This window comes from Humulus lupulus, chromosome 9 (assembly GCF_963169125.1).
Source record: "Humulus lupulus chromosome 9, drHumLupu1.1, whole genome shotgun sequence".
NCBI lineage: Eukaryota > Viridiplantae > Streptophyta > Magnoliopsida > Rosales > Cannabaceae > Humulus > Humulus lupulus.
The window spans coordinates 103,732,689-103,749,436 of record NC_084801.1 but is presented as its reverse complement, the minus strand read 5'-3'; the positions used below and the strand labels follow the sequence as shown (position 1 = coordinate 103,749,436).

General features: G+C 38.2%; 1 protein-coding gene across 1 annotated transcript; it reads right to left on the bottom strand.

Moving 5' to 3' along the window:
* Window positions 1-15,415: 15,415 nt before the first annotated feature.
* Window positions 15,416-16,264, bottom strand: LOC133799911 (uncharacterized). The gene is made up of 2 exons (XM_062237900.1): window positions 15,607-16,264; window positions 15,416-15,420 (listed from the first exon to the last, which is right to left on the bottom strand). Exons 1-2 carry the CDS (start codon window positions 16,262-16,264, stop codon window positions 15,416-15,418), a joined length of 663 nt encoding a protein of 220 aa, XP_062093884.1.
* Between the last annotated feature and the right edge of the window lie 484 nt (window positions 16,265-16,748).

Below are 16,748 nucleotides of genomic sequence, written 5' to 3'. Positions count from 1 at the left end.
AGGATGGGGTTTTCTGCTCTTTTAAACCAAGAGTGCTCTCTTGGCCAAACTCGTCTAACATCTCTTCCTGATCGGTTACCACTGCAAAACTTAGGTCGACATCCATCTCGTCCACCTCCTCTCTCTCAGCACAAACAATCATGTTGTTCTCCTTGGCCCCCTTCCTTGCTTTAGCTACCGAGGCATTATAGCACTCCCTATCCTCCCTCTGGTCTCCTTGGACGCAGCCTATGCCCGCACTGGTCGGGAATTTCATGGAAAGGTGCCAGATTGAAACCACCACATGTAAGTTTGTGAGCAGTGGTCGACCAATAACCACGTTGTAGGCGGATGGGCAGTCAACAATCAAAAACTCGGTCATTATTGTCTCATGTTTGGGAGCTTCCCCCGTCGTAACTGGCAACTTGATAGTTCTAGCTGGTGACAATCCTTCTCCAGTGAACCCATAAATGACTTGAGAGCCCGGCTTTATGTCATTGATAGATTGCTTCATCCTCTTGAAGGATGACTTATAAATAATGTTCACAGAACTCCCTGTGTCGACCAGACATCTCTTCACCTTCATATTGGCAATTTGGACTGTCACAACAAGAGGGTCATTGTGAGGATACCTCACGTGTTGAGCATCTTATTCAGTGAAAGTGAGGGCCTCACTTTCGTATTTTGGGTTCTTCGGTGGTCGCTCCTCCACTCTCATAACTTCGGAGGTTGATGCTGCACCCAACTCATGACAAAGGGTTCGAGCATACCTCTCCCTTGCCTTATTGCTATCTCCAGCAAGATGTGGACCTCCACATATGGTATCTAGTGTGAAGTCCACAGGTTCAGGTTGCAAAGGTGGGGATCGTTGCCGCTTGAACCCAGGATTGTTGTTACTTCCCTCTCCCTGGGTCTTCTCTGCTCGATACTTCTTCAGCTTCCCTGACCGGAGGAGAAACTCTATTTCATCTTTGAGATGATTGCACTCATTCGTGTTGTGACCATAGTCTCCATGGAAGCGACAGAACTTGTTCATATCTCTTTTACTCATCTCCTTCTTGATAGGTGAGGGTTTCCGGTAAGGGACCTCTTGATGACTGGCCAAATAGATCTCTGCTCGGCTTGCCGAAAGAGTGGTGTAGTTGGTAAATCGAGGTTCATACTTCGTTGGCTTGTCGTTTGGTCTAGACTTAGCCTTCTTCTCATTGTGGCGGTCAGAACCGTTATTCCCATGTTTCTTACCACCATTTTGATCACTTCCACCATTCTTGGGAGGATCAGTCGATCCACTCGGGTTGTTCAGGCCCTTCTCTCCCTTTTCAATCGCATCATCCAACTTCATGTATTTGTCCGCCCGGTCCAAAAATTGTTGTAATGATGAAATTGGGTTGCGATGAATGCTGTCCCACAAAGGACTCCGATAGATAATGCCGGAAGAAATTGCCACCATCTTCCCCTCATCTCCAACTACAGTAGCTCGGTTAGCTTCTCTCATGAACCTTTTTATGTAGTTCTTGAGAGACTCATCCTTTCCCTGCTTAATATCTGCCAAGTGATTGGCGTAAACAGGAGGGGTCCGAGCAGCACTAAACTGTTTACAAAATTCCTTTCTAAAACTTTCCCAAGAAGTGATGGAGTTAGGCTTAAACTTCCAATACCACTCCTGGGAAGTGTCGGACAATGTGGTGGGGAAGACTCTACAGCGATAGTCATCACTCACCCCGAGCAGCTCCATCTGATCTTTGAACTTCCCAACATGCCTTATCGGGTCTGCCTTTTCTGTATAAACTGGCAGTACCGGTGCTTTGTATTTCGCTGGTGGTTGAGCTGCTCTAATTCGAGCACAGAAAGGGCTGCCACTCCTGTGGTCTACCGGATCAATCGCAGATGGTCGTTTTGACAGACTCTGGACTGCTGCTGTCAAAGCATCAAGTTGGGCTTGGATGGCTGGGGCCACTGCTAGGGACTCATTTTCGGGACCGCCTGGTTGGGCACTCTTATCCGGTAGACCATCATCGAGTATTTCTACTCGACTGGTAGGTTGGATTGACTCTTGCCCTTAGACCGGGACGGTCCTTCGTCTATCAGCAATGACGTCCCTTAGATCCTTCTGAGTAGTGTGCTTTCCCAATCGATCGAATACTGTACTCCGAGTCTTCTCGGAAGGTTTGCTGGGTGGAACATGCTCCTTGCCACTGCGCTGGTTAGGATGCAGTGGTGGCCTTCCTATCTGAGCTGGGCGATCCTTTCCTCCTCGATGGTTATCATTATTCTTCTCCTTCGACTGGTCAGTGTGATGACTGTCAGCTTCATCACGCCCATGCCCATCCTTGAAGTGGGAAGTTTCTTTACCTCAAGGAGCCCTATTGTGCTCCTGCTCAGGAGGTGTTTTCTTGCTACATGACTTATGACTTCCTGACCTGGAAGTCTCTGATCGGTGGCTCCTTGAGGGAGTTCTGGAGTTCCCCCATTGAGTTGAGGCAGTGTGCGACCGGACTCCATCTTCCTTACGACCAGGTGGGTTACTACCACCCCTGCTTGGTCCGCGAGAGTAGGGTCTATCATTGTTCTTACGACCAGATTATGTGGTCCTTGCTCCTGGGGTGGTTGCCTCTCCAGGTGCAGCTTGGGCATTGGCCCGGGTCAGCTGCGTAGTTGCCTCTAGAGCGAGTGCAGCCTCGCGATGTCGCCTATCAGACTCCTCCTGCTGTCGCTGGATCTCTTCACTCCTGGCGTCCATTTCCCGCCTTTGCTGCTTGAATGCGGCATTCTGCCTGGCCATCTCTTCAGCGAACGCCTCCTGTCTGGCATTGAACTGTGCCATCTCCTCCTGGAAGGCGCTCATGGCTTCCTGGAGCTCTTCAACTTCCAGGGTTACATCCTCGAGCACGACTCTAGGCTCAGTTTCACGATCTTGAAGGCTAGGACCTTCTGATCTGGCAGGCTCTTTAGAGGAGCCTATCTTCTTGGAGGCTGCATTGGTGTTCTCAGGCACCATAATATCGCAGGGACCGTCTGTCTTTCTCTTCAGGCTCTCAATGAAAGCACCAAAATGTTGACCGCGTTTTTGGCCAACGACGTGTGAATGTCAAAAATGACAAAAACTTTCAAGAGAAATAAACGACATAGACGATTTTGAAAAGAAAGTAAATAACACATGTAATTTTTATAGTGGTTCAGCCCCAATATGTTGGTAATAGCCTAATCCACTTAGAGTTGTGATTATATATCTACACTCAAGATCAGATGAACCTGAGTCAACTGAATTTCTTCAGTGTAGATTCAAAGAATACAGAAATTCTCTCAAATATAAGTACTTTCTCTCTCTAGAAAATTCAGATCAAAAGTCCAAAATTCCCCCAAAAGTCCCTTTTTGATACCATAAGCCTTGTATTTATAGGCTTAGGATCGTACAGATGGTATCCCCATAATCGGGATATTTTCTTATTCTCATTATATTTAAATTACAACCATATTCAAAATGTAACAACACACTAAATTTGTGGGATAAATGAGAGATTCCCGCGTATGCCAAGACCGATTCTTGTTGAAGCTGCTTCTGGGAATCTTGACGTAGTCCTCCTCTATCTAGTTGATCCATATCACCTTCAGTCTGGTCGGCCACACCTTTACTGGGCAGTCATGCACTTGACTGGGCAGACATGCACTTGACTGGGCAGACATGCACTTAACTGGGCAGACAAGCACTTAACTGGGCAGACATGCACTTAGCTGGTCGGACATGGGCATGACCGATCGGCCAAGTTCATGCCTGGTCGGACAAAGTCATGCCTGGGCAGGCAAGGTCATGCCTGGGCAGACAAGGTCATTCCTGGGCTAGACAAGGTCATGCCTGGGCAGACAAGGTCATTCTTGGGCAGACAAGGTCATTCCTGGGTAGACAAACACGTGACTGGTCGGACAAGGTCATGCCTGGTCGGTCATGACACTTCTCAAACCAGTCAAAATTCTTCAATGGCCTACTGGGCTACTCCTAAGCCAGGTCACCCAACCATTCCTTGCCACTTGTCATTTCTACTGCCACATCATCATTTTCAAATTTTGGGGATAACATATCTCATTAATGAAAATATCCAAAAACTAACTTTTGAATTTTCCATTAATTAATTAATTAAATAAACAAAATTGAAAAATCTATCCTTGAAAAATGTGTAGTACACGCCACACAGTCCACAGATTGTGTGTGTCGTGTACCACCCTATATTTTAGGGATATTTGATTTTTCCATAATTATTTATTCAAACTACTTTATCAGATTAAAATCCAACAACATGATAATTAATTGAAATTTGAATTAATAATCTTTTTAACTAATTATCAAATATAATTAATTATTTGAATAAATATCAATCTTTTAAATTCAAATCTAATTTGAACTTATCAGATTCTTATCTCCCACTCAAATAAAGATATTTATTTAATTATACCAATTAATTAAAACCAATTTAAATTAAATAATAAATTTGAAATTAACTAATAAATTTGAAATTAAATATTTAATTTATTATAATTTTGAAAATTATAATTAATTATTTAATATAATTTCAAAAATAAATTTAATTATTTAATATAATTAGTTATGACCATCTATCTATATATGACTTGCATAAATGTTCATTAAAGTATCAAGGGCACTAATTGATGAATATATAATTAGAGAGGCTAAGAGACTTTGACCTAGCTCTAATTATGAAAAATTAGTGGAAGGTCATAACTAATGCGACTATATTAATGGACATCTATATGAGTTACACCTTCTAATAATATCAGATTGTATGTTCTAAGAGTGCAACTATGAATTTTTAGTGAGCAAATCTCATAATTAATAAATTAATTTATTGAGCCAATAGTTAGCGAGATAATTAATTTATTGGAGCTTAGAACTACATGTTTATTTGTCCAAAACTAGCTTGATAACACACACGGTATTTGGTGATTAATAGAAATAATATAAATTATTTCATAAATTGTTATTTGAGAAATAATAAAATAAGGGAAAATAAAATGTATTGATATTTTATTAAAAATTAATTATAGAGAAAATTAATTAAACATGTTATTTAGAGAGCATAAATAAAGTGGAATAAACAAAAGGAGACAAAATTGACAAAGCCCATGTAGCTTGGAACTACTTGCTAGACACCAGAGAACATTCCAATTGGATTGTGGTGGGCACCCAAGGCTTGGTCCAAAGAGGGTCAGGATTTTGCTTGTCTTCTCTTTACCTAGTTTTATGAATAGAACATTATGACTGATGAAAAAAAAGTTAAGATTTATTGTCTATCTAATTTTTCTTTCTCCCACTCTTTCCCCATGGCTCACGACATTCCAGTTATGGTTTCTAGAGTAATATTTATTTCTTGTACAATTAAATAAATATTTTATTTAAATTATTTTGTAATATGAGATATCACATTTTTGATGCATTCATATACATGTAATAAAATCTAACAATCTGTAATTGACTTTTTTGGGTTGAAGGTATTACAATGAGGTGTCTAAGCTTCTCTTATAAGTTTGCAAATATTTGGAATTGATTTGCAATGAAAATGAGGAGGTTGACCAGCCCTAGGGGTGACATGTCACCCATATGTGGATGTTGTTTGAAGTTTGCAAAAGCAAGTTGGTGTGTAACAAGTGACATGTCTCCTGTTAGGAGGAGATATGTCTCCACCCTTTAGTCTGGGAATGTGCATTTTGGCTCCAAAATGATGTATTTAAAAAAGGTCTTTTCCTATTAGTTAGACCTAATAACGATACCTACAATATAATTATGGGTTTTTAGAGTTGTAAGACCTTGATCACACATTTCAATTCTCTTTCTAACATCTTTTTCTCTAGCTTTTCAAGATAAATTATTCTTTCAAAGAAAACTATCAAGAAGTGCATGACTTGTATGAGTTTCAAGACTTGTTGTTGTAGGATATACATATACATGATCTTGTTTATTATCATGTGATTTATTATTTAATCAAACATAAATAGAAATCCTAGAACATGCATCTGTTGAAATTAAACAATAAACATGCAGATAAAGTAAATTACTTACTTATGTCTAGCGAAATTAATGAGACTCCACTCTTTCAGTTCTCTATCCTTTTGTCTTTTTTCTAATTGCTAGGAATTGCCAAGAACTGAAACATGAATGCAACCATAATCTTCCTCGCCAATCTTTGTTCAAGCCTAACTAGTGTGGGCAATTGTCTCAACACATTAGATAGAGATCTATAATTGAAGAAGAGATAGTGGCTAGAAGAGTGCAATTCTAGGGTTTTCTTTAATTGAGCGTGTAACGTCCCAAAGTTCTTAATAAGGCTTAGAGCGTTGATTATGGTGTTGGGAGGTCATTATTGAAATATTACATGATTTAATTGAATATTCATGTAATTATGTTAATTACATGAGTAATATTATAATATGATTGGTTATGCATGTTTAAGTGTATTAAATGTGCTTAAATGCCCGTTTATGTTAAAAAGGTAATTTTTTTGTAATTTTAACCCGCTATGGGTATATTTGTAATTATATGTGCTATATGTTTGAACATGCATGGTTATGTGGGTATATATGAGATATTCATCAAGAGTCGGTCCTTTTGAGCAAGATAGTAGTCTAGTCACAATGGAGATTAACACTCGGCTCGGGGTGAGCCAAGAGGTATTTTGGTAATTTGGTGAGTTACTGGGACTCGTTGAAGTATGAGTCGTATTTTGGGAAAAATACTGGTATTTGGTATATTACGGAATTTAGTGGAAATTGTGAATAATGCGGGATTAGAGAGTCAAAATGTCAAATTTTCCCTTGAGGATATTTGACAGGAAAGTGGTAGAGTGAGGGAATTTTGGCCTTTTGGAAAATTTAAGCGATATATGCCAAGTACTGAGTTAATTAAATCAGAAGTGTTTAACTCTTTGTTCCCCCCCGCCCCCCCCCCCCCCCCCCCTCTCTCTCTCTCTCTCTCTCTCTCTCGCTTCCCTCTCTTCCCCCCCCCCCCCCCCCCCCCCCTTGTGTGAGTGGTGATTGAAGCTTTGAAGGAGCTCATGAACTTCAAAGCTTGGAAGCAAGGTTTGTGAGAATTGAAGTTGTTTTGGGGGAGTCTAAAAGCTGTCAAGCTAAAGGAACAGTTGGGGATTCAAATTCTCAGAGGTAAATCCATCCCTAAAGTTCTTAACTTTTTGTTTTTGAGTGTCTTGAGGAATTTCTTGAATTTTGGGTTTTGTTGAGTTTTTGAGTTTTAAAGACTATTTATTGTTTACCTGAGCTACTGAGACCATTATGGGGTCAAATTGGGTCAAAACTATGTTTTGGGACGGTTTTGAGGGATTGGCGAGTTTTGGAATCGCAAGGAAAGTCTGAATTGTAGGGTCGCGCTACAGCACTGTTCTTGGAGCGCTACGACCCACATGAACTCCCCTGCCTCGGACTGCCTTAGCATCGCGATGCAAGAACACGAGATTTTTAGGTCTGGCTGTCTGCCAAGTCTGGCATCGCGACACGTTTTTTGGGGCGCCGCGACTTAAATGGGAAAAATGTCAAAAATGAGGTCTTGGGTTACGAGAACCCAAACCTAAGCGCTCAGGAATGGTTCTACTACCTGATTTAGTAGAATTCAAGGTCCCGGAGGCTAGGACTTGGTTTGGAAGCCTTTATTAGTTCGATTAGTGATGAATGTTCCTTACAATGGTTGTGATAGGGTGTGTCTCTAGGCTCGTGAGGAAAGGATTGCCCTCAAGGTCGTCATACCTAGTTTGCTCAGGACTTGAGGTAAGAAAACTACACCTGGTCTAAGGGTTGGGCTCGAGCCTCGATTATTGAACATAGTTATAACCATGTTTGATATGTTTGATTAAGCATGATTGAGTACATTGTGTATATATGTATTGCATGAAGATGCTTACCTGCTATACCTGATTGAAAAGCTTGACTTATAAGTCGAGTGCGGCAATAGCATGCTGAACGCAGGCCAAAATGGTAGGGTCAACATAGAAGCTCGGCTTATAAGTCGTGAACGACATAAGCCTGGAAAATGCAGGTCCAACACAGAAGCTTGACTTATATGCTATGAACAGCATTAGCATGCTGAACATAGGCTGATGTTGTTTATCCGATATATGTGATTGAAAAGCATGACTTATAAGTTGAGGGCAACAACAACGTGCTGAACACAGGCTGATGTAGTTAAGCCAACCCAGAAACGTGATATACGCGTGAATGGCCCTATGACTGCCTGAAAAATAAAGTGAAGATGCACTAGGCTAGCTCTAAGGCTGGTTAGATGGGAACATGGAAATGGGCCCTGCTGCGACTCTATATTCGCTTATGTGGATTAAAAAGGTCGGCTTATAAGTCGAGGGTGACATTAGCGTGTGGAACGTAGGCGGAAATGGCAGGGCCAATATAGAAGCTCGACTTATAAGCCATGGATGACATTAGTGTGCAGACACAGGCCATAATGGCAGGACCAATATAGAAGCATGATATACGCTTGCACGACTCTATAACTGCTTGGAACATGGAGCATGGTGTGTGCTTGACCGACTCTATAGCCGTTTCTAAAAGGAATAGTGCGATATGCACCTGGGTGGCCCCATGGCCACTTAAATGGATTAAATGCATGCATGTGTATGGCTAATACTGCTAGGCATGTTAATTATGATTCTGTAATCTGTTGATTGATTGCTTGTGAGCATTATTATGTTTTCTTGCTGAGCCTCGACTCATAGGTGCAATATGGTGCTGGTAAAGGAAAGGAAAATGTGGGCCAGCCATGAGTTGGAAAGCTTCAGGGACAGGGTGTACATATGCGGCCTGCTCGACTGCCACGACCAAGAGTACTTACTGGAACTAGGGTTGGACCCTGAGTTTTCTGCTTAGGTCAACCTTTTTTTTATTCATTTTAGATCCGTAATAGTTTTAAACTCTTTTTGGGATCTCAGGTAAAGACTTAAACCCATTTTAAGGAAGTGGTTACCGTTTGACCAAAATTTTGAGTACCTAAACCCTGTGTTAGTTTCAATTACACGTTTTAAGTCCAAATGACTCCTTTAGCGAGTTAAGCATTATTTTAAACACACAACGTAACGGTCCTGGATTAGTAGGATGTTACAGAGTGCTTACCAAAAACTTGTCTCTTGAAAACCCTAGCTATAACATTCTATTTATAGACACATCCATTGGCTTATTTTCTTAATTAAATTAATTATAAAATAAAATAAAAATAAAGTCTTATCATGGTTAGACTGCACCATGTGGGTTGGGCTCATGATACGTGTCTTAAATTTAAGGCCCAATGGACTCAAATTCAAGACTCTTTTATTTATACATTTTATAATGAATTAATTAAATCCTTATTCAAATTAACTATTTATAATTTGAACCTTGATTTAATATTATTTATTAATATCAAAACAAATTTATCATTATTAATAAATATGCCCAATATTTCACATAACTCTATTCTTTTCTCTAATTCATAATTCATGTAAATCACAAAATTGACCTAGTCAATTCGATATTCTAAATTGATAATATGATAAATTGTTTGAGACATTTAGACTTGATTAAATAAAGACGATGTGGGGACCATGAATCCATTAATACAAGCTACAATAAGTTCTCGTGAGTTTATTTATAGAATAAATTATCTCACAACTTATTAATTCCTTGTGACTCCACTATAGACTCGGAATTGAACTCTTGAATTCATAGAACGTATTTCCACTAACGTAAATATATTATCCATTGTTATAACCATTACAGTTAGTCAATTCTCTATTGATGATCTACTAATGGGTTGGGTAAATTTTATTGTTTTACCCTCTTCAGTATTTATCCTTAACTCCCACCGAGTTCCTTATAAATAATAATTCCGTAAACTTAATTATAGGAAAATGTACTTGATCATTTAACCATTTGAACTAAGCTTTTAAGGAAATCATCTTTTCACTTCTATTACAAAAGTTATAGATTTCATATCTATGATAAATACTCTCATTCAATTACACCATTGAATCTCCAAGATGTAAGCTTTTAATGAACAAGTAAAAAGATTAAAATAATATAATTAATAGAAATATTATCACTTAGAATTGAGATTGACTTGACCCATGGTCAACATTGTGACACTGATTAGATTTGATAATAATGATACTTACTTATTTATCAATAATCAATGTCGGTCCTAGTCCAATGTAACTAGAAACATACAATCTTATCTACGTGGTCAATGTCTTGGATAAGTGTAAAGCGACATAGTCTACTATCATTTGCAAGAAAAAAAAACTACTAATTGATACTTATTTGTTTTTTTGAAAAAAAATACCACAATCTTTCAAATGGTTCAGTGGGGCCTTATTAAAACATGCAATAAGAGCCCATTTGTTTCAAATAAAATATAAAGTCTTTCATGCAATTTTAAAAATATAAAAAATAGCAAAAGTCCCACTGAAATATAATTAAACATAATGAAACTTATAAAAATGTCTATCGATGTTTCTAGATTATTTTTCATCCATTCACACCCCACGACATGCATACTTTGACTATGGAACTCCCCAGATCACCATGTCTGCCAAATAGAAAATCTATCGCCTACCTGAAAGGGGGAAATTAAGTGGGTGAGCTGAAAGCCCACTAAGGAAGTACAAATAAGAACAATAATTCATTTAAGTGCAATACAAGAAGCTGTTTTCAATGCACATGACTTAAAATAGCAAAACATAGATATTTCATAATCTCATACACTTTATCTGAAAATTCATCATAACAAATAAAGCAAACATTTCTATGAGGTAACCATTAAAGCATAACCCAATAAATCCTCCTCTTGCTCTTGTGGGCCTCTTGGCGCGTCTGCCCTATGAGTTACGCCATACCTTAGTAACTCCTTTGTTGTGTCGCGTTTCAGTACGCTAACAACACTATGCTTTTTCATACAATCATACAATTCATACATACATAATTATCTCACAACTAGTATCTTATTCAGTTCAGCATAATTGCATAAGAAATCTAGCTACTTCCTTACCTCAAGTCCAAGATATATAACGCGAGATAGCTTCACAAAGAGCCTAGAATAGTCAATCAAACACTCGTCTTAATATCAAGTACAACTAAGCATATTATACAAGCATACCCCACGTGTGCATGGGCCATGCACACGTGACATCTATTATAGACAAGTTGCACTACAACTTAATTCATACAATAACTTCACATAAAATCACAAAAGAATAATGCCAATTCTACTAAGTAATTCTCAATGGTTTCAAAACAAGAACCATGAATTTGATTAAATAGCATATATTTGAAGATAAAAGTAATCTTATATGTAACATGCAAACGTGGGGGCAGTTCTTAAAATTCGCTTAAAGTTGATAATGTTAATTCTTTTATTTTCTTGTCAATTTCATAAAATAATAAATTTAATTATTATTTAATAACAATAAAATGTGACAATATTTATAACATACACCTTAATATTTTAAAGACACAAAGCATTGCAATATAAGCAACCAACTCAAATGTGTTTTTATTATTACATCAAAGGAAATTCTAACATGCTCATTATTAAAATAATATCACAACAAACTCTTCATGCTCATAATTGAATCAAGCAAAGAAACCCTAAACCTAAAATATGCCATAGCCAAGACCCTAAACATCATAACAATTTTATGAATCACAATTTTCACATAGATTATCATGATAACCCAAACTCATACCCTAGAATGCTTCCTATCGATAAATATAAAATATAAACATATTTCTCATGTTCCAAATTTACACAACGCACATCAATCAATAAGCATGTTATCAAAATTCAAAAGAAACATATTAAACCCTAACATGCCTTTATTCAAAATAAAATATCAACACATGTATTCATTATAGCAATATTATAAAAACATGTACTAGAACATATAAATCAAGACTACAAAGATCAATACACCATCATACATCATAAACATGCCTTCTCAATACATAAAATGATATTCTAAAGCCATAATTAAGAATATAACATCATCAAAACAACAAAAAGGCTAAGATTCTTCATTACCTCTTTGGTATTGTTCAAGAACACAAAAGCTATAGTCAATCCTCTTTGATATCCTAGGAATTTCGAAATCCACAACATAAAAGAAAAAAAAGTTCTTAGAATTAAGGAGATAAGAAGATAAACATAGAGGATTCAAAAGCACCATTACAAGAACACATACCCTAAAATTTTGAAACTCTCTTCTTCTCCTTCTTTCTCTTCTTTCATTCTTTTTCCATTCTCCCTTTCATGTGCTATCTCTCTTTTTTTTCTCTCTCTCTCTCTCTATGCTCGACAGCCACAATGAGTCTCCTAGGCTTAGTTATTTATTTTTTTATTTACCCTAAGGGTTAAAACCCTAGCCTAGTGGGAATGAGAAAGTTATCAATTACTAGTTTCCTTGATTCCCCTCCAAGATCAAGTGATTGGTTTTTTTATAAAAGGAAGTTCCTCCCCCTTTGATGACCAACCCCTACTCATCTCTCTCTCTTCATTACTCAGTCACTAAGGCCAACTCACACTCTGAATCTCTCATTCCTCACTTACCCAAAATAACCCAAGACAAATAATATCAAATCTCTCCCACACTTCACTTACCCTAATCTTATTTTCTTTAATTTCCAATCAAGAAAAAAATAAAATAAATTAGAAAAGATTTCCCACACTAGCTCTCTCTCATGCGAAACTCTCTCTATTCTTACATTGATTTCCAATTCACACCTGTGTGAACACAAGTGTTCTAGAACCTCAATTTTGTAATTTCTAAAAATAGGGAAATTATTAACATTCCGTCTATGTGGTCTAAGTTCATGGTAAACTCTTGCATGCTCACCATGCATACCATGTACATGCACACACACAAGCACACAAGTCTATCACTACTAACCATGCAGTAACATGCATACAATCAAAGCTTATGCAGAAAAATTTACAAAATAATTTAAATAAATAAAACAATTAAAAATCAATTCACACAATTAACACTTAACACTTAATTAATTAATTTCAAATAATCTAACACATAAATAGAAACGTCCCAAATTCCCTAATAAGGCTTAGGGAATAATTGATTTCATTGCATTATTATGTGATTTGATGCATAAATAAATGAATTATGGGAGTTATAATATTATATGATTGTATTTGCATGCATGTGGGCCCGTTTATAATTGGAAGGGTATTTTCGTAATTTTGGCCCGTTGAGGGCATACTTGTATATATATATGTGTTATATGTTGAAACTACATTATTATGTGGATATATTTAGGTTATTTGGCACGAGGCGATCCTAGCGAGCAAGTTAGCGGTTTAGTCATAACAGGGTCAAATACTCGGCTCGGGGCTAACCTAGGGGTATTTTGGTAATTTAGTACATTACTGGGATTTATCGGGTAATGAGAGATTATTTAATGAATTTTTGGGATATTGGAATTAATTGGGAAATTATGAGATAATTTGGAGATTAGTGACAAGTAGTGGTAAATGACCACTTTGCCCTTGAGGGCACTAAAGGTCCTAAGTCTGACTAGAGGGTAATTTGGTCATTTCTAGCCTATGGAAGGGATGTACTCAGTGATTCAGAACCCAGGGGAACCAATTAGAAACACTTATCAAGTTCTCAGCTCACAACTCTCTCTCTCTCTTTCTCTCTCTCGTTACTCTCTCTCCCTCACATCCCTTGGGTGAAGTTTTGAATTTTGAAGGGAGCTAGCTTGGAAACTTGAGGCTTAAAGCTAAGGATTTGGTTAGGAGCAGTTCAAAGATTGAATTACACAACTAAGGTAAGAAATTCACCTTATTTTGCTGTAAATTCTTCATGTTCTTGAGGTGTTCTTGAGCTTTGAAGCTCAAGATGTGGGTTTTGTGTTTTGGTGGGATTTTGATTAAGTTTGAGGTTGGGTTTTGGATACCATAGTGTATTGATGATGCTCTAAGGCTGAATTTATGAGTTTGGGTTGTGTTTAGGTTGGATTTTAGTGGTTTGAATTCGAGGAAAACGCAAGGGAAAAACCTATAAATTTTTGGGTTTGCAGGGTAGTGGCCCTGCCCTCGGGATTGGGCACCCTTGTGCTATACTGAGGAAAGCTTGGGGCTCTCTATTTTGGTTAGGGTACCCTTGCACTATGCAGGGGAAGTCTTGAGGGCTCTCTGACTTGGTTGGGCGCCCCTGCCCTATCCTTGGTCGCTCATGCACTATACCAATCTTAGTAACACCCAATTTTAGGGCTTGGGAAGGACTTGTGGGCTCGGGGGGTTGTTCCACCACCCCGTTGGGTGGGATTGGAAGTCCCAAGAGCACGAGAGTGGTCCCGAAGTTTGTTTTTGGGATTGAATCTTAATGAGATTATTGCTAGTGGTTGTGACTATACTGCTAGGGCTCGGGGCAGGATCGTGCTCGAGGGTCATTCATATTTAACTTATGCTTGGATCAGAGGTAAGAAAATTGAACCCAATATGTGATGTATGTGATTAAGGCTTGGCTTGGTCGTCGAATATAGATTTGATTAGGGCTTGGGCTCTTGTAAATGCGCATGATTATGATTATGATTATAATAATGCTTGTGATTGTTTGATTAAGCATGTTGAATGCTTTGTATTGGGGTAATTGTTATATAATGTATGTCTGTTTGCATTGTCTGATTGAGAAAGGCTTGACTTATAAGTCAAGGACGGCAATAGCGCTGAGCGTTGGTCGAAAGTATTGACTTATAAGTCAAGGACCGCAATAGCGCTATTCAATATGGTTATGCCTAATCAAGAGCACATTATACGCTTGTTTGACCCAATGGTCATGGAAATTTAAAGCGCCAGATACGCTAGGGCAGCTTCAAGGCTGGTTATACAGAGGATAAAACAACAGACCCCATGGTGACTTATTAGTCCCATATCCTAGGGCAACGTGCCCCAGTATGACTTATTTGTCAGTTAATTAGGGAAACTGGCCTCGATATGACACTGTAATCATTTATATGAATAGGATGCATGCATGAGTAGGGTTATTACTGCTAGGCATGCTTAATATGATTCAATAATATGTTATTAATTACTTATGAGCATGTTTAAGTTTTTTTGCTGAGCCTTGGCTCACGGATGCTATGTGGTGCAAATAAGGGAAAAGGGAAGTAGGACCAGCCATGAGTTGGAGAGCTTTGGTGGCGACGTGTACATATGCAGCTGCTTAACCACCACGACCGAGGTTTCTTAGAAGAACTAGGGTTAAACCCTATTTTGTCGCTTAGGTCAGCTGATTGTAACATTTTGAGTTGTAATTACCCTTTTGGAACTGTAAACAAATTTGTAAATGTTTATTATGGGATCCCATGTAAAAACTTAACATTTTAATAAAACGGTTGTTCCTTTCGTCCAATTTTTTTAACCTTAAGCTGTTAATCACATTTAGTTACACCTTTATGACAAAATGACTCGTTTAGCGAGTCTAGCACTATTTAAATACATAGTGTAACAGTCTTGGCTTTCCAGGGCGTTACATTAACAAATAATAATAAAAATTAAAAAACAAAATTGGTGCGCTACAATATACCAAATTTCATCCCAAAATTCTTTCTTACCAAACAACTCGGAGTATCTTTCTCTCATGTCCTCCTCTAGCTCCCATGTTGCTTCTCTCTTCGTAATATTCTTCCACAGAACCTTAACTAATGGAATCTTCTTGAACCTCAGTTGCTTGACTCCCTCTTCAATGATACGCTCAAACTGTTCATCGTAACTCAGGTCCTGCATCAACTGTAACGGCTCATAACTCAAGACATGGGAGGGATCCGACATGTGCTTACGCAACATCGAGATGTAAAAGACATTATGCGTTTTAGAGAGTGTAGGGGGAAGTGCCAAACCATACACAACTTGCCAAACTCTGTCCAAAATTTCAAATGGACCTATATATCTCAGGCTCAACTTCCCTTTCTTGCTAAAACACATAACTCCTTTTATTGGCGAGACTCTAAAAGACACAAACTCGCCTACTGAAAATGCGATGTCCCTTTTCTTAAGGTCTGCATATCTCTTTTGCCTACTTTGAGCAGTAAGCATTCTTTGGTGAATTTTCTCAATTACCTCACTGGCTTCCCCGACTGCCTCGGGGCCTACTATCTGTTTCTTTCCAATTTCATCCCAGTGCAAGGGAGATCTACACTTGCACCCATATAGCATCTCATAGGGAGCCAATCCAATAGTAGACTGGCACCTATTATTGTAAGAGAACTCCATCAGGGGTAGGTATCAGCTCCAAGACTCTAAAAAATCTAAAGCACAACACCTCAACATATCTTCCAAGATCTGGGTAGTCCTCTCAGACTGCTCATCTATCTGAGTGTGACAAGTGGTAAAGAATTTTAACCTTGTATCCATTAATTTCTGTAATCCTTTCCAAAAGTTTGAAGTAAACACTAAGCCTCTGTCAGAGATAATCAATTTTTGTACCCGGTGAAGTCTCACAATGTCACTAACATATAACCCTGCGTACTAGTCTGCTGAATATGTTGTCTTAAGTGGCAGGAAGTGAGCATAATTGGTGAGTCTATCTATTATCATCCATGCAGAGTCATGTTGTTTCATGGTCCTAAGTATCCCTACCACAAAATCCATTGCTATATCTTCCCACTTCCATTCTGGAATATAGAGAGTGGTTGTAGTAACCTTGTTGACCTTTAATGTGCTACCTTAACTTACTGACAAGTTAGGCATCTTGCGA